Source organism: Trachypithecus francoisi, unplaced genomic scaffold (genome assembly GCF_009764315.1).
Source record: "Trachypithecus francoisi isolate TF-2019V2 unplaced genomic scaffold, Tfra_2.0 Lachesis_group2, whole genome shotgun sequence".
Classification (NCBI taxonomy): Eukaryota; Metazoa; Chordata; class Mammalia; order Primates; family Cercopithecidae; genus Trachypithecus; species Trachypithecus francoisi.
Genome location: NW_022681465.1, coordinates 115,916,069 through 115,936,837, shown reverse-complemented (window position 1 = coordinate 115,936,837; position 20,769 = coordinate 115,916,069). Strand labels below are relative to the sequence as shown.

The 20,769-nt window shown below is 49.1% G+C and overlaps 1 protein-coding gene across 1 annotated transcript in view; it reads right to left on the bottom strand.

The window, feature by feature from the left end:
• Positions 1-801: 801 nt before the first annotated feature.
• The window catches only part of MAML1 (mastermind like transcriptional coactivator 1), a 50,361-nt gene continuing 30,393 nt past the window's right edge, over positions 802-20,769 (bottom strand). The window contains exons 2-5 of the mRNA XM_033178514.1: positions 13,852-15,267; positions 11,492-11,731; positions 8,007-8,103; positions 802-4,170 (exon numbers count right to left, since the gene is read on the bottom strand). Coding sequence (XP_033034405.1) covers positions 3,188-4,170; positions 8,007-8,103; positions 11,492-11,731; positions 13,852-15,267 — 2,736 coding nt within the window. The 3' untranslated portion in view covers positions 802-3,187. The remainder of the gene's footprint in view (positions 4,171-8,006; positions 8,104-11,491; positions 11,732-13,851; positions 15,268-20,769) is intronic.

Below are 20,769 nucleotides of genomic sequence, written 5' to 3'. Positions count from 1 at the left end.
TTCTTAGCCAAGAATTCACAGGGAGTCTCCAGAGTTCTCCTCCTTTACTGTGCCTTCTATGGCAAGGCCACGAACACTGTTTCCTGTGTGTCACAGATGTCTTTCCCCTTTGTATTAGCGTAATCTAGCTTTCTGAGTCTATCGTGGCATGTCTCCTCGCTGTGGTCCCCTGAAGGCCGTTCTTCTCTGCCCTTTGAGGAACTCCAGCTTCTCTCAGGCTGCCCTGCTCCCTGCTCCCAGCAAAGCAGAGCAGGGAGAGTTCTGAGGTGAGGGGCCTCATTCACCCTTTCGGTCCGGGCTGCATCATCTGGTCCCCTCTCACAGTGTGCCACAGTGCACCATGCTTACAATTAAAAAAGGCGAAAACCAAGCTCTATGCTGAAGAGAAACCAAACAGGGCATGCAGCAAACAGACTTCAGGGGCAAACCTAACGGTTCTACGTGAAGCACGAGAAGCACCCAGCAGCTAAGACAGCAGAGTCATCTGGTCCAGCTCCCTCCATCACCTGCACGGACGCCCGTGAGTCCCAGGGCACAGGCTGCTTTCTCAGGGTGATACGAGCTCTGATTTAGTATCTATCAGCAGATAACAGAAGCTCCTCTGAGGCTTCAGCCAAACCAACTCCCATCCAACAATGTGCAATAAGAAAGCAGCTAAATCTAAGACTCAACGAGCAGTTCTTTAAAAATAAAAATAATAATAAAAAACAAGAAAAGCAAGCAGCTAAATTACAAAAGAAAACCAATCCTCAAACTTCTGCCGCAGACCCCAGGTGACGTCAAATACAAAGGTTGTTTCCGTACTAGCAAAATACTTTATTTTTATAATGATAGAACAACGAAAGTAAAGATTTCTTTTTGGTGTATACCAGAGTTAAGGGCAGTAGAAGAATATGGGGATTAATAGGACTTTTATGCACTTTTGATGACAATAAAAAGTTAACAATGCCAACCGTTTGCCATGAAACTCATCGTAGCCCCCAAAACACACATATAAAGGACCATAGTTTTAAAATCTATAAAAGTAAAAAATATACAGTTGGAAGCTCTGGCGCTTATTCCATCTTTCATATAAAATTGTAAACATTTATTTACACAAAGCAAATGTGTATAACAAAAGTCTGAGCACCCTTTTCTTCTGAGTCGTGGCTCCTGGAAGACGGGGCTGTGCACAGAAGCAAAGTCATCTCCTCCCCTGACTCCCGAAAACCAGATTCATAAATAAAGCCATGGGCAGCTCCCTGGGGGGACCCCAAGAATCACATTTTATTGCTATGACACTGCAGCAAGTGAGGAGCCCACTGTGTCGCCGGCCCCAGGACTAAGGCAGCGTGCAGGGCCAATAAGCCCTGGGGACAGGGGTGGGAGACGGGGCAGCAGCCAGATGGGGTCAAGAGAGGAACAAGGATCCACAACCAGCCTTCAGCCGATTTTTGGGAGAAAAGCCGCTGAGGTCACCCTCTTCCCCTTCAGATTGGGGAACTCGCTCAGAAGGTGGAATTTTCATTGGCTTTATGATTCACCCCTTCTCTGAGAGCTAAACTGAGTACATGGAAAAGGTAGGGAAGGTGTTTTAAGGAGAAATGGCCGACATACCACCTGGGGTGGCAAATGGCTATTAGAAAAAAAGATCTGAGGGTCCAAGTACCCCCAGTGAGAAAGGCACTGCTGGTGCAAAATAACTACCAATGTGTGTACAACCTCTCGTTCCCTCACCGCGACTCAGGCTGGTTGCATGAATATTTTCCTTGGCTCAATTCTTCACATAGGATACTCCTGAATGATCCATTTGGAGACACCAGGGAAATAAAAACGGGGTTGCAGTTTCTCCATAGAACACTCTGTATCTAAGCCACTTTTCAGCATTCTCTTTTCTCTCCACCATTCTGTGTAAAAGGGTCTCACCCTGTGTTGACCACTTTCGTTACGGGGAAGTGCTCTCTCCATCTTCGTTTTCCAAAAACAGCTCACATGTCATATTCTATTTTGTGAACTCTCAGCTTAGTCAAGTCCACTTGAATCTTTAGAAAGGATGTCTTAGTGTTATAAAGCAATCTCTTTAAAAAGTGCAAGTCATCTGACATGGGAGTGGCAGAAGTTGTCAAAGTGGAATTGCTTCCTCTGGGCCGGCCTGCGGCCTCCTTCCCCAAAAACCTTTATGCTAGGGTTCCCTTAGGAATTCTAAGACTCTTGCTTTCCCCCTCCAATGGAGTAAATAATTGTTTTCCATTTGGGCTGCAGAGAAGAAGGAGAGGCAGACAGAAAGGCCACGGGTAAAGGAAAGACATCTGTGCACAACTGCACAGTGACCACGCTCCCACCACGGGCAACATACACATTCAGAGAAACTGCAGAAGGTGGGGGAGACATAATACTCCAGGACACAGGACTCCCATATCTCTACCTTCCATATGTAGCCTGGGTCCTGCTGCCAGGACGTGGGAGGAAGGGATTCCAGGGGGCCTTGGGAGGGAGGAGGAGCTGCTAGGAAGACCCTAGCTGTGTCACCCGACCTGCTATTCCATGCCTCCTGTCCCTTTTTGGCATACGCAGTCAACAGCCTGCACTTAGGGAAATAATTTTCCAGTGGCCTCCTTCTCCCCTGAAAGCTGACAAAGAGCAGAAACAAAAAAGGCTCTTAATCAAAAGGAAACCCTAGGTTTCCAATGCCACTTAATTGATTTAAACCATCACCTATCCTAATCTGTTTAAAAACCTTTTGTAAAAAAATTTAAAAATCTTTTCTATGCTACAAATTGCAAATAATTCTGCTATATAAAGTTTCAACAAAAACTTGTCCCTAACACTGGGGTAAGTGGAGAAATATTGGATAAAATCACCATGATGGCACAGATTTTTATAAGCCTGATATCGTGGGGTTTCACTGTTGTTACTGTTGGTTTTTTGGTCATTTGGATAGAAAACCACCTCTAGAACCCTATCCTGCTGTCCCAACACCAGGTACTGATGCCAGCAGAGGGGCTGGGGCCAGCCCGATGGACCGCAACTGCTGGCCTGAGGGGCGCAGCCACGGACCCTGCCCAGGGCCAGGCCTCACCTGGAGCTTGGGCTCTACTGCCCAGCTCCCCCAGCCATGGGCTTTTGGTCCTAAGTAGTTGCTCTTTCTTTGAATCTGAGAAGAAAAATATAGGATGAATGAACACTAAAAACACTACAAATCCTTCCATTACTGAGACCCTAACAGGTCGTCCAAATCACTCATCCACTCCTCTGACGTCCTGGTCTTCAGCAGGGAGTCGATCAGGTCGGTGTGTCCAGCCACACTAGAGAGCCCACTGCCACCTGGCTGCCCGCTGTAGGCAAAAGGCAGCTCCTGGCTCGCGGTCCGCACAGGGTAGGCCTGGGTACAGTGTAGCCCTGCCCGACCGCCCATCTGGGAGGCAGGGCTCTGGCTGAAGGCCCCCAGCTCAGGCCCTGCTGGACTGAGGCCAGGCAAGCCCTGCTGAGGGGCTGTTGGGGGTGGTGCTGGGGCAGGGGCGCTGGTCCTCTGCTGTGCACTCACTGGGGGCAGCAAGGACCCCACTGCAGCTGCTGAGCTCATGGGAGCAATGGGCCTGTTGGGCACTGCCTGGGAGAACTGAGGGCTAGACATTTTCAGGTGGGCCTGCTGCTGCATGTGGAAACTGGAGGCTGCAGTGAAGGGACTCACGTTGCTGTTCCCTGGGGTCTGGCCACTCAGGGTCGGCATTCCCTGATGCTGCCAGGAGGAATTCTGGCCTCCCATGGCTGGTGACACCCTTGGGACCGGCGGCTTTGTTAAACCAGGGTTCAGGGTCCCCTTATTGTGCTGCTGGGAGAGGCCAGAGCTTCCCAGAGAGTTCTGCCCATAGGCAGCTGAGACGGAGGTGTTCTGGCCCACGCTGGTCTGCCGTGGAATGTGGGCATGTCCATTGGTGGCCTGTGGCGGGGGCTGGGCAACTATCTGGGTTATGCCAGAAGCCATGCCATAGAGGCTGCTCTGAGGCATGTTTTGGGAGCCAGGGAACTGAGCCATACCCCGATCCTGTTGGCCTGAGTTTGCAGGAAGAGAGGAAACTGAAGCATGTCCAGGGCCCATTTGCATCAGATTCCCAGCCTGAGGGAACACTCGAGGACAGCTGGAGTTGGATGGACCCAAGGTGTTCATGCCGGGCACAGCAGCAGAGGACCCTACAAGACAGAGAAGAGTCTGGCAGTCAGGAGTGAACCACCACTGGGCCCCACTGAGACCGGAGCCGCAGCACCAGAAGTCTCATGTTCACGGCACACTGGGAAGAGGGCCCTGGGGACGACGGGGCAGAAAGCCTCCCATAGGTGGAATGGAGGACTGGTCTCTGAAACAATGATGGGGTTCAGAAAGGCACAGAGGAAGGGCAAAGCCCCAGGGGAGAGAAAGCCAGTGACCTGCTTCATTTAACTTTCAAGCACCCACCAAATTTCTGCTCTGTGGGGACCCTGTGGTGGGCACTGGGGACTCTGAGGTGGACCCAACGCAAGATCCGCCTCTGGGAGGCAAAGTTAGCACATGGCATGATGGGGTGTGATGGGGCACACCTGGCCAGCAGGCTGCAGGGTGCAGGCCAGAAGCCCTGGCATCTGGGAAGCCTTGGGGAAGGCTTCAGAGAGATGGTGATGAATCCACTGGGTTTACAATCACATAAGTTTAGCAATTTAACAGTTTGGGGAAAAAGAGCATTCCAGGCAAGTGTGTGCAAATGCAGAGTCAGAAAAAGGCATCTGGGTGGGAAACTTTCAGAGGCTGGCCGTGGCCAGGGTATGGAGATAGTGGCCAGCTGATTACAGATAAAACGGAAGAGCTAGTTCTGGCCAGATAAGGAAGAGCTGTGGATGGCGTGTGAAGAACGGGGTTGTGGCTGGGTGCGGTGGCTCATGCCTGTAATCCCAGTACTTTGGGAAGCCGAGGCAGGAGAATCACGAGGTCAGGAGATCAAGACCATCCTGCCCCAAACATGGTGAAACCCTGCCTCTACTAAAAATACAAAAATTAGCTGGGTGTGGTGGCGCACGCCCCCAGCTACTTGGGAGGCTGAGGCAGGAGAACTGCTTGAACCCGGGAGGCGGAGGCTGCAATGAGCCGAGATCACGCCTCTGCACTCCAGCCTGGGCGAAAGAGCAAGACTCTGTCTCCAAAAAAACAGACAAAAAAAGAACGGTGTTGTAAAGCCCAAGAGTGGCTGGACTGAGAGTGCGGCTGAGACCATGCTGGGAAGAGGCTGTTCAGTCATGGAGATGAGGGAGGGCAGACTATGTGGGAATGGGGGGTGGAGGCGCAGGACTGTGTGACAACATCTCACCAGACAATATACCATCTTATGTCACACGATTTATACTATGAAATGACAAGATCTTCTATACTATGAAATTACCAGATCTTCACTGAGTACCCACTCTGTGGCAGGTGCTGTGCTGGAGAGACAGCAGAGGATGGAACAGAAAGCAGCCCTGTGCTCAGGGAACTGCTGTCTAGGCCTCCTGGCTTAAGCAATGGACACATGGCAACACCATTAACTGAAATAGGTTTTGTGGGTAGGAGAGTCATTGTTCAGGGATTGGCCGTAACTCAGTGCTTTTTTCTTCTTCCTCTCTACTAGCAACTATATAATAAAAATTGGGGCCGGGCACGGCGGCTCACGCCTATAATCCCAACACTGTGGGAGGCTGAGGCCAGCGGATCATGAGGTCAGGAGTGCAAGGCCAGCCTGGCCAGCATGGTGAAACCCCGTCTCTACTAAAAATACAAAAATTAGCCAGGCGTGGTGGCGGGCACCTGTAATCCCAGCTACTTGAGAGGCTGAGGCAGGAGAATTGCTTGAACCTAGGAGGTGGAGGTTGCAGTGAGCCAAGATCGTGCCACTGCACTGCAGCCTGGGTGACAGACCAAGACTCTGTCTCAAAACAACAACAAAATTGGATTGAGGAAAAGAGGAGAGCTGAAACAGGCTATTTCATTCCCATCAATAATCCACAAAATGTCAGATGGGTTTGAAGGCAGAAAACACAGGTCAGGCCCATGCTTCTGAGATGCCTGCAGATTTCAACCCCAGGCTGACCCCGGGTAGCACAAACATGAAAGCGCACCCAGTCTCCTCCAGGACACACAGCTGTGGTCAGTCTCTCTGGGACCCTTTGTAGCAAGATCCCAAATAATGAAAACCAGAGGTTTCTAGGACATTCTGAGAGGAGCTAGGAGGGCGGGCAGACCAGAACTTACTGTATCCATTCCCTGAAATCTCTGGGCATTTCTGGAGGGATGGCCTATGAAATTCCCTGGCACATCTCAGAGGCGACAGCTAGACTCAAGTGTGCTTCCTGTCCTTTTCTGGCTGACTGTCCACTAGTGATGCTGCCATCTGTGATACTGAGTGAGCAGACAGGAGGAGAGAAAGAAGCCAAAGGCCACGCAAGTGCCAAGTGCATTAAGTCCTCATCTGGAAGATAGGAGAGTCAATTTTTCGAACACATAAAAGCAGAAGCAAAGAACTTTCTTAAGAATTACAGAAGCTATGGGCCGGGCGCAGTGGCTCAAGCCTGTAATCCCAGCACTTTGGGAGGCCGAGACGGGCGGATCACGAGGTCAGGAGATCGAGACCATCCTGGCTAACATCGTGAAACCCCGTCTCTACTAAAAATACAAAAATTAGCCAGGCGTGGTGGCGGGCACTGTAATCCCAGCTACTTGAGAGGCTGAGGCAGGAGAATTGCTTGAACCTAGGAGGTGGAGGTTGCAGTGAGCCAAGATCGTGCCACTGCACTGCAGCCTGGGTGACAGACCAAGACTCTGTCTCAAAACAACAACAAAATTGGATTGAGGAAAAGAGGAGAGCTGAAACAGGCTATTTCATTCCCATCAATAATCCACAAAATGTCAGATGGGTTTGAAGGCAGAAAACACAGGTCAGGCCCATGCTTCTGAGATGCCTGCAGATTTCAACCCCAGGCTGACCCCGGGTAGCACAAACATGAAAGCGCACCCAGTCTCCTCCAGGACACACAGCTGTGGTCAGTCTCTCTGGGACCCTTTGTAGCAAGATCCCAAATAATGAAAACCAGAGGTTTCTAGGACATTCTGAGAGGAGCTAGGAGGGCGGGCAGACCAGAACTTACTGTATCCATTCCCTGAAATCTCTGGGCATTTCTGGAGGGATGGCCTATGAAATTCCCTGGCACATCTCAGAGGCGACAGCTAGACTCAAGTGTGCTTCCTGTCCTTTTCTGGCTGACTGTCCACTAGTGATGCTGCCATCTGTGATACTGAGTGAGCAGACAGGAGGAGAGAAAGAAGCCAAAGGCCACGCAAGTGCATTAAGTCCTCATCTGGAAGATAGGAGAGTCAATTTTTCGAACACATAAAAGCAGAAGCAAAGAACTTTCTTAAGAATTACAGAAGCTATGGGCCGGGCGCAGTGGCTCAAGCCTGTAATCCCAGCACTTTGGGAGGCCGAGACGGGCGGATCACGAGGTCAGGAGATCGAGACCATCCTGGCTAACATCGTGAAACCCCGTCTCTACTAAAAAATACAAAAAAATAGCCGGGCGAGGTGGCGGGCGCCTGTAGTCCCAGTTACTCGGGAGGCTGAGGCAGGAGAATGGCGTAAACCCGGGAGGCGGAGCTTGCAGTGAGCTGAGATCCGGCCACTGCACTCCAGCCTGGGTGACAGAGCAAGACTCCGTCTCAAAAAAAAAAAAAAAAAAGAATTACAGAAGCTATTTCCTGTTGATAAGATGTCCTCCAGCTAGAAATGATTTTGCTTCAGAAAACTGTACAGCTAGGGACCTAGCAAAGGTAGTTCTAGTGGTTTGTCTCTGTGCCCTCTTCTCCTGATGCCGTGCAGTAACTAGAAAACCAGGCCCCTTAGGCAAACTATATGATGACAATGCATGCAGTTTGATGAAGTCAAGGCATAGAGCTGGCCAGACAGGAGGGATTCAAAGAGCACCAGGCAGCAGCCTCCCCTGTCCCTGCTCCTCACGCAGACACCCCCTACCTGTGAACTGTCCAACCTGCTGTGGGAAGCTGCCTTGTGTCGGGTCTTGGTACTGGGGTGGTGGGCGGGTCAGATGGCGCTGAAACTGTTGCTTCTCCTAGAAAATGCCAAGAACCACAAAATAAAACCAACATATAACAAAATCCAAAACACATGGAGTGAGGGAGGTCAGAGAAAAGTAACTTACCCAAGTTTGTTACTCACAAATGGGCTCCTGTGGAAATAGTGCTGATTTCATTTTGGGGTTTTTAAATAGTATGAAACAGATCTAGGAAGCAATGATTTTTTTTTTTTTTTTTTTTTTTTTGAGACAGAGTCTCGCTCTGTCGCCCAGGCTGGAGTGCAGTGGCCGGATCTCAGCTCACTGCAAGCTCCGCCTCCCGGGTTTACGCCATTCTCCTGACTCAGCCTCCCGAGTAGCTGGGACTACAGACGCCCGCCACCTCGCCTGGCTAGTGTTTGTATTTTTTTTTTAGTAGAGACGGGGTTTCACCGTGTTAGCCAGGATGGTCTCGATCTTCTGACCTCGTGATCCGCCCGTCTCGGCCTCCCAAAGTGCTGGGATTACAGGCTTGAGCCATCACGCCCAGCCGCAATTACTTTTTTAAAAGGTAGGTATATATCTGTTTTTAAAAAATGGACAGCCAATTAGGAAAATGCAAATCATAGCTACAATGAGATCCCACTAGGATGGCCAGAATCAAAGTCAGTTGATAACAAGTGGCTGGTGAGGATGTAGAGAAACCAGCACCCTCATACACTGCTGGTGGGAATGTAAAATGAGACAGCCTGTGGGAAACAGTCTGACAGTTCCTCCAGAGGTTAAACATAAAAATTACCATGTGATCCAGCAATTCCACTCCCAGGTATCTACCCAAGAAAAATGAAAACAGATGTCTATATGAAAACTTGTAGGCTGGGCGCGGTGGCTCAAGCCTGTAATCCCAGCACTTTGGGAGGCCGAGACGGGCGGATCACGAGGTCAGGAGATCGAGGCCATCCTGGCTAACACAGTGAAACCCCGTCTCTACTGAAAAATACAAAAAATTAGCCGGGCGAGGTGGCGGGCGTCTGTAGTCCCAGCTACTCGGGAGGCTGAGTCAGGAGAATGGCGTAAACCCGGGAGGCGGAGCTTGCAGTGAGCTGAGATCTGGCCACTGTACTCCAGCCCGGGCGACAGAGCAAGACTCCGTCTCAAAAAAAAAAAAAAAAAAAAAAAAAAAAAAAAAAAGAAAACTTGTACATGAATGTTCACAGCAGCAATACTCATTAACAGCCCAAACAAGAAACCCAAATGTTCATCAACAGATGAATGAATAAAATGTAACATATCCGGCTGGGTGCGGTGACTCACACCTGTAATCCTAGCAGTTTGGGAGGCCGAGGCAGGCGGATCATGAGGTCAGGAGATCGAGACCATCCTGGCTAACACAGTAAAACCCCGTCTCTACTAAAAAAATACAAAATATTAGCCGGGCATGGTGGTGGGCACCTGGAGTCCCAGCAACTTGGGAGGCTGAGGCTGGAAAATGGTGTGAACCCAGGAGGTGGAGCTTGCAGTGAGCCGAGTTCATATCACTGCACTTCAGCCCGGGTGACAGTGAGACTCCGTCTCAAAAACAAACAAACAAAGGGCAAACAAACAAACAAAAAATCCATACAATGGAATATTTAATTATCAAGAGGAATGAATTGCTGTTACATAGTACATGATTGAAAATGACATAACATAAATATAAAATGTCCAGAACAAATTTTTTTTTTTTTTGAGACAGAGTCTCACTCTGTCACCCAGGCTGGAGTGCAGTGGTGCTATCTCGGCTCGCTGCAAGCTTCGCCTCCCGGGTTCACGCCATTCTCCTGCCTCAGCCTCCCGAGTAGCTGGGACTACAGGTGACCGTCACTATGCCTGGCTAATTTTTTTGTATTTTTAGTAGAGACGGGGTTTCACTGTGTTAGCCAGGATGGTCTTGATCTCCTGACCTTGTGATCCGCCCGCCTCGGCCTCCCAAAGTGCTGGGATTCCAGGCGTGAGCCACCGCGCCCGGCCCAGAGCAGACAGTTACAGAAAGTGGCTCAGGAGCTGGAGGGGCCGGGTGGGTGGGAGAATGGCTGCTCATAGGTATGGGATTTGTTTTAGGGTAAGGAAAATGTTTTCTAAAATGGATTGTGGTAATGGCTGCACAGCTCTGTGATATACTAAAAATGACTAAATTGTTCACTTAAGTGGGTGAAGTATATGTTGTGTGAATTACATCGCAATAAAGTTGCTTTTTTTAAAGGCAGAACTGAGGCAATGATTGTCCTCAATGAACTTCACTGTCTGGAGCCCGTTCTTATGTCTTAAAGATGTAATTTAAGGCCGGGCGCGGTGACTCACACCTGCAATCCCAGCACTTTCGGAGACCGAGATGGGTGAATCACTTGAGGTTAGGAGTTTAAGACCAGCCTGGCCAACATGGTGAAACCCCATCTCTACTAAAAACACAAAAATGAGCCAGGCAGGGTGGTTCTCACCTGTAGTCCCAGCTACTTGGGAGGCTGCGGCAGGGGAATTGCATCAACCCCAAGGTGGAGGTTGCAGTGAGCTGAGATTGCGCCACCACAGTCCAGCCTGGATGACAGAGCAAAACTCTGTCTCAAAAAAAAAAAAAAAAAAAGGGCCGGGCGCGGTGGCTCAAGCCTGTAATCCCAGCACTTTGGGAGGCCGAGACGGGCGGATCACGAGGTCAGGAGATCGAGACCATCCTGGCTAACACGGTGAAACCCCGTCTCTACTAAAAATACAAAAAAAAAAAAAACTAGCCGGGCGAGGTGGCGGGCGCCTGTGGTCCCAGCTACTCGGGAGGCTGAGGCAGGAGAATGGCGTGAACCCGGGAGGCGGAGCTTGCAGTGAGCTGAGATCCGGCCACTGCACTCCAGACCGGGCGACAGAGCAAGACTCCGTCTCAAAAAATAAAAAAAAAAAAAAAAAAAAAAAAAAAAAAAAAAAAAGAAAAAAAAAAGAACTCGCACTCACACTTGTAACCCTTAGTGCCTGCACACTACACTTGGTAACCAAGCGAGTGAACTGTGTGCCCTTCAGGGATAACTTCACTTCCCTCTTCTCGTTCTGGATTATAACAGGCTCTGTAGGGGCAGCAAAGCTGACCCCATAGTGGACTGACAGACACGTGAGCTCAGTGGCTTGGAAGCTGCTGACCAGAAACATGGGAAAATGTCCCTTCCACAAACAGTTTTAGCCCCAGTCTGCCTTGAGTACTCTCCAAGGACTAAGTTGCACACAGCAGCTTCTGACATAAGACTACCCCCGTCTGAGAAATGCCACATTCCTGGAAAGGGGTTTTTAAAAGGCAAAGCACTCTAACAACAGGCAAGAAAGTCAGTGCAAATCCACACACGCAAGCAGAAGGTGTGACTGCAGCAGTGACTCAGGGTGCAGGCAAAGGTGGGAAGTGGTGGTTTCCTTCTACCTTTCTTTTTACCTGTTCTGCCAGAAGGTGCTGTTGCCTCTGAAGGAACTGCTGTTGCTGTAAATGCTTTTGCTGTTGCTCCCTTTGTTTCTGCTGGTCCAAAAGCAACTGATGCTGCTTCATTACAGCGGCCTGTTGCTGGCTGCTGAGATAGGGGGAGCTGTTGTGGGAGTTGGCCACGGACACGGCAGGCGGCTGGGTCCCAACACTGGTAGCCTGGGCTGGCACCGGGACACTGGAAGGGTTCTGCTCCTGTCAACACAGATAGAGGACTGTGAAGTCTCTAAGCTCTGATCAGACCAAATAAGCTCCATCCAGTGAGAGTCTCATTCAAGGTTCACTCTCTTGAAGTCAAGTCTCTGCTTCCCTTCTGACCTCCAACAACCATCCCATAGGGCTGGGGCACAGACCAAAAGTGATGACATCTGAGCATACAGGAACCCAGCAACGAACAATTACTCCACATGTGTAAATTTTGCTCCCAGTGACTCACCAGTGACGAAGGTATGGTTTTACATTAAGCATATGTCAGCTTTCCTATTTGCATACGATAGTTCCAGTAAGCAATCAAGGCTTATAAATGCTCCCTTATCAGGACAGCTGAGTGCAGAGGGGGCCAATAGGGGAAGAATACTTTTTTTTTTCTTTGAGACGGAGTTTCACTCTTATTGCCCAGGCTGGAGTACAATGGCGCGATCTCGGCTCACCACAACCTCTGCCTCCCAAATTCAAGCGATTCCCCTGCCTCAGCCTCCTGAGTAGCTGTGATTACAGGCATGCACCACCATGCCCGGCTAATTTGGTATGTTTAGTAGAGATGGGGTTTCTCCACGTTGGTCAGGCTGGTCTCGAACTTCTGACCTCAGGTGATCTGCCCACCTTGGCCTCTCAAAGTGCTGTGATTACAGGTGTGAGCCACCGCGCCTGGCCTAGGGGAAGAATACTTTGAAGGGGGCTTTGGTCAATGGAAACCACTCTGCCCCATGTGCATAAACCTTAGATTTGGGGCTATCCCTGAATGACCCGAAACTGTCCATCTGTACAAGCATTTTACTGGAAGAGACTGCTTAGCTTTTGTCCAATACCCATCCTCAAAAAATACTGAGTACCAATGAGAACTTAACAGATATTCTCTGTCAGTATACAGATCAAAGGTGAGAGTCATGTCAAAGGCTACCTCAACACTATCCCATCATTACTGACATTTAGAAGAAAAGGGGAAAACTTAGCAGAAGATAGGCAAAAAGCAATCATTATTTAAACCAGTTCAACTTGTTGCACTCCTTTCTAGTTATTCATTCTAAGATTCTGTGGTATAATTTCTTCACTCTAGTCACCAGAAGCTTAAGAACTACTGAGAGTGCTTTGTAAGGAGCAAAGTGCCGGTACCCAAATGAGAAGCACCCTCACTGAGCAGCCGAGTCTTTCTTCAGGCGTTTAATGGCGTGAGACATCTTACTGGCTGAATAAGTGGAATTATCAGCATTGGGAGATGTTTAAACTGCTTACAGTTTTTGGCTATTAGAAATAACCACACAATGAATATCTTGGATATAACTTTTTCTTTTCTTTTGGATTATTTCTTTAGATCAACTTGTAGGGTATATAGTGTCAATGCATATGAACATTTTACAGCGTGTGAAAAATATGTAATGTCAAATGACTTCCCAAAAGCAGTGAGCTCATTTACACACTCTCATCAATACAGGAGTGTGTCTATTTCCTCATGATATTACCAGCACTGGGCTTTTTAATTCGCAGAATTTCAGCATGTATTACAAATTCACAAAGGTGCTCACTGCAGGCTTATCTGCAGTGGTAGAGAACAGGAAACAACCCAAAGGGCCATTTTCCATTTGATGCTACCAGGCTTTAGAACCACAACGAAGTAACCATAGAGCTGAGCTGTGCTGGGAAGCAGCACGTGCCTAAAACGTTATAAGCTTACCAAAAATTAGGGAATTTTGTACATGGAGATTTGAAAGGTAGTAAAAAAAAAAAAAAAAAAAAAAAAAAGCCAAGCCTCTAAGAAGCACATTAAATGTAATCTTTATCTGCAAAGCACAGCCACAAATTCCTTAATTTAAATCCTATGGCATGAAAGAGACACTGGACTAAATGCAGGTGATTCCTCAAACCTTTGTGTAGTTAAAAATCCAGCTATGCTAGGGAACTTTACCCTATTTTTTTATTAACAACCAACCCTGGTTTATTTTATAAATTTCCACTCCCAAGAGAAGCAAAGGATGACAGCAGCTATTCCCTCCTCCCTCTTCCCACAACTACCTCGGACCCAATTAACATCCAAAGTAGCGAGTAACCTCACGGAAGCACCTGCAGCAGAGGAACAGAAAGCGAAGGCTCACACTTACCTGGCCAGGTGCAACGAGTGATCGGAAAGGCATATTTCCTGGCTTTGGCTTCATCAGAAACAGTGAGTTCTGCTCGTGACTCAGATGGGACAGCTGCTGGGGAAGATAAGCCATCAGGGCTGGCTTGCTCTGGCCAGACCCCGGGCTGCCTTGCCCACAGTCCGCTTTGTAATGAGAAAGGGGTTTTGTATTGCCGTAGTCCAGCACAGACCCTGGGTTATTCACAGAGTTCTGATTCAAGTTACTCGGTGGTTGGTGACTCAGCAGGTTCACATGGCTGGGCTGGAGGTAGGGGCCTCCGGGCCGAGGGGAACTCTTATTCACACTAGGCATCATGAGCAGTTTGGAGTTAGTGAACTCTTGCTTGTAGCTGGAAGGGCTGGCAGGCTTCTCCATGGGGTAAGGGACATCTAAGGAACTGTGGGAGGGCCCCGTCTGCTGCCATGTGGACATCTGGCCCGGGGCTGGTGCCGGGGTGGCCTGCTGTGGGTTCTGGAGCATCTGCTCACGCTTCTGCTTGGCAGCGATCTGCTGGAGCTGGTGGGCAGAGGACAGCTCTGAGGGCCCTCCTGGGCCCTGACTGGGCAATACCACACTTGCAAGGGCTCTTTGTGCGTTCTGGGCCTGGGCTGATGCCGGCATCAGGTTTGGACTGGGATTGTCCGCCCCAGGCTGACCAGAGGTGTGGAATAAGGTTTGGGAGCCCCCTAGGCTGGGGGAATCTGTACTCATAGGGGCAGAGGAAGGCCCCAGAAAGGTCTGCCCTGCAGACCCGGCCCTCACTTGTGGAGAGCCTAACTGTTCTTGCTCAAAGGCTGCTGGAGAGAATTCCGTCTTAATATTAATGTCCTGTGCCAAGGGGGTTTGTGTGGCAGAGCCAGAAGACTCTGGGTCCTTCTTCTCCTCAAAGTCCTCATTAAACAGGTCCTTCATGTCTTCATCGGGCACCGACCTGTTCAGCTCCTCGATGAGCTCCTTCCACTCCTGCTCGTTAAGGTTGAGGTCTGGCATGAGGTTGCTTTGCGATATGGAGCCGACAGTCCCAGTGATCATGCAAGGCAGGTCTTCGACAGGCTCCTGCTTCAGTTCTTTATTCAGGCTCAGAGGAAATGACTCACTGGGGTTACTGCCTCCGTTCAAGTGGAGGCTCGAGTCAGCCAGACACTTTTTGTTGAGAGAGTCTAGCCCCAGAGAGTGCTTCCCACTGGGCTGCAGGGCATCTGCTCCAGAAGGCTTGTCAGGCTGACCGAGGGGGGAGGCTGGAGGCAATCCATTGGAAGAGATGGCAACTCCCAGAGGGGCCTCCCGGCGAGTCTTCTTATGCCCAGGAAAGAGGTCCCCGTAGCCATTCTGTTGATCACCATTCTGAGGGGAAGTGGTGCTGTCAAGATTCCTCTTAACTGTATCATGAAGATGCTGAAAAACATTGAAAAGAATGACTTAGATACATATGAATTTGCTCTGCCACAACAGTAACAAGCCAAGGGCTGACGTCCCTGCAATGCTCGCCAGTGGGTTCTGCTTGCATAGTTTACACTCCCACTTCTGGGGACACACCTCCATTTTCCCTGACGGTCCTGTACCTGGCCAGTCAGAACTGATGTCTAGCTAAAGTGCTTCTGCAGTCCTCTTTCTACAGGAGACAGGCATGAGGCTGCCCACAGCCATCTCATCTGGAGGTATGCCCAAGAATGGAGCCAATGAAAAAAGGCCAGAGATTACACACACACACACACACACACACACACACATATATATATATTTTGAGATGGAGCCTTGCTTTGCTGCCAGGCTGGGTGGAGTGTGGTGGTACAATCTTGGCTCACAGAAACCTCCACCTCCTGGGTTCAATCAATTCTCGTGCCTCAACCTCCAAAGTAGCTGGGATTACAGATGTGCGCCACCATGCCCAGCTAACTTTTGTTATTTTTTGGTAGGGACAAGGTTTCACCATGTTGGCCAGGCTGGTCACGAACTCCTGGCCTCAAGTGATTCACCTGCCTCAGCCTCCCAAAGTGCTGGGATTACAGGCGTGAGCCACTGTGCCCAGTCCCTATTTTTTTTTTTTTTTGAGACGGAGTTTTGCTCTTGTTGCTCAGGCTGGAGTGCAATGGCATGATCTTGGCTCACAGCAACCTCCGTCTCCTGGGTTCAAGCCATTCTCCTGCCTCAGCCTCTGGAGTAGCTGGGATTACAGACATGCGCCACCATGTCCGGCTAATTTTGTATTTTTAGTAGAGACAGGGTTTCTCGATGTTGGTCAGGCTGGTCTCGAACTGCATACCTCAGGTGATCCGTCTGCCTCGGCCTCCCAAAGTGCTGGGATTACAGGTGTGAGCCACCATGCCCGGCCGGCCCCTCACTACTTCTTATTGGGACTACTTGCTTGAACACAATCATGTCTAGTCTGACACTGTGACTCTGTTTCCCATTTCCTCCTCGATGGATTCATGCCACTGAGGTTATTAAGATTCTGCCTTGTGCCACAGACAAGTGCTGTGGGGAACATAAAGACAAACAAGGCAGCTCCTCCTCTCGTGGGCTTTCAGGACACAGGACAGACAGAGACATGGCTACAGACTGAGAGCAGTGTACAGTAAGTACTCTGGGAGTTCAGGGGCAGCGACTTTAAGATGAGAACATGTCAGAAGGGATGGGAAGGGAAAAGATGGAATCTTTCTACTACTTCCTCAGCTGCCTGTGCTGCAGTCAGGACTCAACTCCACTGCCCAGAGGAGGGGCCTATGCTCAGCCTCTGAACACATGCTGCTCCTTTCCTGTGTTTATTATGTTTTTGTCCTTTATCCCCCACCCCCGGTACCATCCCCCCTTCCCATAAACTCTAAGCATCTATAGCATGTTATTAGAAAATGTTCCAAGTAATAGCCCTCATTATTATCTTTAGACAGGATTCAGAGGAGACAGGGAGCCCCCTGTGCTAGCTTCTCCCGCTGCAGAGAAGGGCCACCTGACTCTCCACACCAACCCCAGGAGCCCAGGTGAAGTGCCCTGGCCTGGGTGTTCTGCCTGGGGCAACTCCACGGGCATCAATTCTCAACAGCAGACTACCCACTGGACACCAGGGAGGACCATTTTCTCAACCTCTAATCCCCAATTCTAATGTTCCTGTTCCTTCTTTTCCCCACAACAAAATTTGCTTTTTTCTTAACTGTTAAAGCTGACTACACAGTGCTCTATAAATCCTAGCCAAGTCAGTATTTTTAAAAATCCATATATGGGTAACTAAGTCGGTCTGAAAAAAAAAAAAAAAATCGCAGGAATGCCTGACAAATGGAACTGCAGGGCAGAGGTAAGCAACAATCCTAGAATTCAGGAACACCGCCACACAGCTGCAGGACGTTTGCTTTACTTTCATGCAGGTTCTTCTGCTTTCTACTGCCACCTAGGGGTGGAAGGGAACCATGCACATAAAATAGACCCTTTTTAAAAGTCATTATTTGAAAAGTTTTCCTTGTGGAAGGTAAATTCATACCCATTTAAATGGTCAGAGGAAATAAAAATTAGTTGTTAAAATTTCCTTGATTTTCATCTTTTCTACCTTTTTTTTTTTTTTTGAGACAGGGTCTTGCTCTGTCGCCCAGGCTGGAGTGCAGTGGCGGCGCTACCTCGGCTCGCTGCAAACTCCGCCTCCTGGGTTCATGCCATTCTTCTGCCTCAGCCTGCCTCAGACCCCACCTGGGACTATAGGTGCCGCCACCACGCCCGGCTAATTTTTTGTATTTTTTTTTTCTTTTTTTTTGAGACGGAGTCTCGCTCTGTCGCCCAGGCTGGAGTGCAGTGGCACGATCTCAGCTCACTGCAAGTTCCACCTCCCGGGTTCACGCCATTCTCGCGCCTCAGCCTCCTGAGTAGCTGGGACCACAGGCGCCCGCCACCACGCCCGGCTGATTTTTTTTTTATATGTTTAGTAGAGATGGGGTTTCACCGTGTCAGCCGGGATGGTCTCGATCTCCTGACCTTGTGAGCCGCCCGCCTGGGCCTCCCAAAGTGCTGGGATTACAGGTGTGAGCCACGCGCCCGGCCTCCTTTTCTACCATTTTCTTTTGTTCCACAGTGCCAGGTCTGGGCTATCTGTAAATCTGGGAGCTCAGTTTTCCATTTTCCAAGGAGGAAAAAAGAAAGAAATCTAAAGGGTCAAGGCACTTGATGAGTCAGCTGGTTGTCTCAGATTAGAAACAGAATATTTCTTTGCCCTAGCAATTACAAAAGCTACCACTCCCTCATTCAATACCCACATGCCAACAGCTGCAGACAAGTTCCAATGTAACAACTCAATTTTGTAATACCTATTGCTTTTAACCAAAGGAAACAGTAGGCCATTTTCTCAACTACTCACAAAATTTAACTGGAATAACGTAGGCGGGGATAGGAGTGTGTAATGTGGTGGCCCCGGCAGATTTTTAAGCCCTGAGCATTTGCAGGAGTGTCTGATACGCAGGGCAAAGATGAGTAAGCCTTGGAGTCTGAACTCCAAGAATTACAATAGAGATAGGAAAACAGCCTGAACAGATTAAAAGTTATGTAAGAACAAACACAAAAGGTGCTGTAAAGCAATACTAACTGGCTGCCATGTATAAATACAGCAGACTGCTCCAGTGCATCTGGTACTTCTGGGTGCTCAGCTCAAAGGTTCCTGTTGTAACTAATGAAGAGTTTCTGTAGTGTACAGGGTTCCAGGAGGACCCAGTCCTGGGAGATAATATGACCAGATGCTCATGGTCAGCTGGAGAATCACGTGTGCTCAGCCTTCCACCAAGACACCCTGCTGACTAACTCCCATCCTAGCCTGTGCTAGCTCCCTCCCTGGGAGGCCACTCTCTCCAGGTGCCACCTGCCATCCTCTGCTCTGGGAGAGGAGCTCCAGGATACCACCACTGCTCTGAATCAAGCTAGAGCTGGCCACACCTTTTGGACTCCTAAGCAGCATCCTGTCAGTCTCTCACCCATCATGCACTAGCCTTATAGGAAGCATAATCCTTCGTCTAGTCTCCACTTCCTCCTTCTTCAACCACCCACCACTACAATCCCAGAATGCTTTGTGGCCAAACTCACCAAAAAACGACAACACCTACATGCTTCCACTCTGAGCTGACAGACATAGCTGCTGAAGACACGCATGGTTCTCTCATCAGTGGTCCTTATGCACTGGCAGCCAATGCCACTGTCTAGCCCTACTCATCAGGAAATTTGCTTTTCCTCCTGCCTCCTCTTTTACCTCTTCTGTCATCCTCCTATCAGCCAAACTCCACCAGTTCCCACCCCTTAGAGCCAGCACCTTGATCTATGGCAATATGGATTACTACATTCCTGGCTAATGTGGAAATTGATGGGATGTGGGGGAAAGGAAGGGAGGAGTTGAGAACTGCTTTCTCCAAGGCCAGCAATGATCTTCCTACTGCTATACACAGGCCATATTTTCAGTCCTTCCTTTCCCTCTCTCCCCGCACTCCCTTCCTCTCCCTCTTATCATCTCTTATTAATTCCATCTTTATTATTATTACTGAGACAGAGTTTCGCTCTTGTCGCCCAGGTTGGAGTGCAATCCCGGCTCACTGCAACCTCTGCCTCCCAGGTTCAAGTGATTCTCCTGCCTCAGCCTCACAAGCAGCTGGGATTACAGGCATGCGCCACCACGTCCAGCTAATTTTGTATTTTTAGTAGAGATGGGGTTTCACCATGTTGACCAGGCTGGTCTCAAACTCCTGACCTCAGGTGATCCACTCGCCTCAGCCTCCCAAAGTGCTGGGATTACAGGCGTGAGCCACTGCAGCCAGCCAATACAGTTTTTAAAAATAATTATCTCACATCCCATCAGCGCTCAAATTTTCCTATCTCATCAGTATCTTTTTAAGACAAACTAACTCCTTTCTTCTTTATTATGGGAGATTTCAAACACACCAAAAGTAGACAGAAAAGTATAATGAGCCTCCCCACAAACCCACTGCCCAGTTGAAACACATGGCCAATCTTGTCTCATTTATACCCACCCACTCCTTGTGCTAACCTGGGAATCACATTTCTCCTTAAATACTTCAACTTTTTTTTTTTTTTTTTTTTTGAGACAGTTTCTCACTCTGTCACCCAGGCTGGAGTACAGTGGTGCGATCTTGGCTCGCTGCAACCTCCAGCTCCCAGGCTCGAGTAACTCTTAAGCCTCAGCCTCCCGAGTAGCTGGGACTACAGCCGTGCGCCACCACACCCAGCTAATTTTTGTATTTTTAGTAGAGATGGGGTTTCACCATGTTGGCTAGGCTGGTCTCAAACTCCTGACGTCAAGTGATCTGCCTGTCTCCACCTCCCAAAGTGCTGGAATTGCAGGCGTGAGCCACCATACCCATACTTCAACTTTTATCTCTGAAATACAAAAGCTCTTTGAAAAGTAACCACATCATTATTGGATGTTAAAAAAATCAAACTGGGCCGGGAGCGGTGTGTCATGCCTGTAATCCCAGCACTTTGGGAGGCCGAGGCGGGTGGATTACTTGAGGTCAGGAGTTCGAGATCAGCCTGGCCAACATAGTGAAACCCTGTCTCTACTAAAAACACAAAAGTTAGCCAGGGGAGTGCGCCTGTAATCCCAGCTACTTGGGAGGCTGAGGCACAAGAATCTCTTGAACCTGGGAGGCAGAGGTTGCAGTGAGCGAGATCGTGACACCACATTCCAGTCTGGGAGACTCCATTTCAAAAAAAAAAAAAAACAAAAAGGGCAAAAGGATCCAGCTTAATGGTAAAAGTAAATTTTAAAAATTTCGATTTTGGCTGGGTGTGGTGGCTCACGCCTGTAATCCCAGAGCGAGACTCTGTCTCAAAACAAACAAATAAACAAACAAACAAAAACTGTTTTAACAGTGGGTTTATTCAAATCAGGATCCAGCATCCAACACAATGCATTTGGGT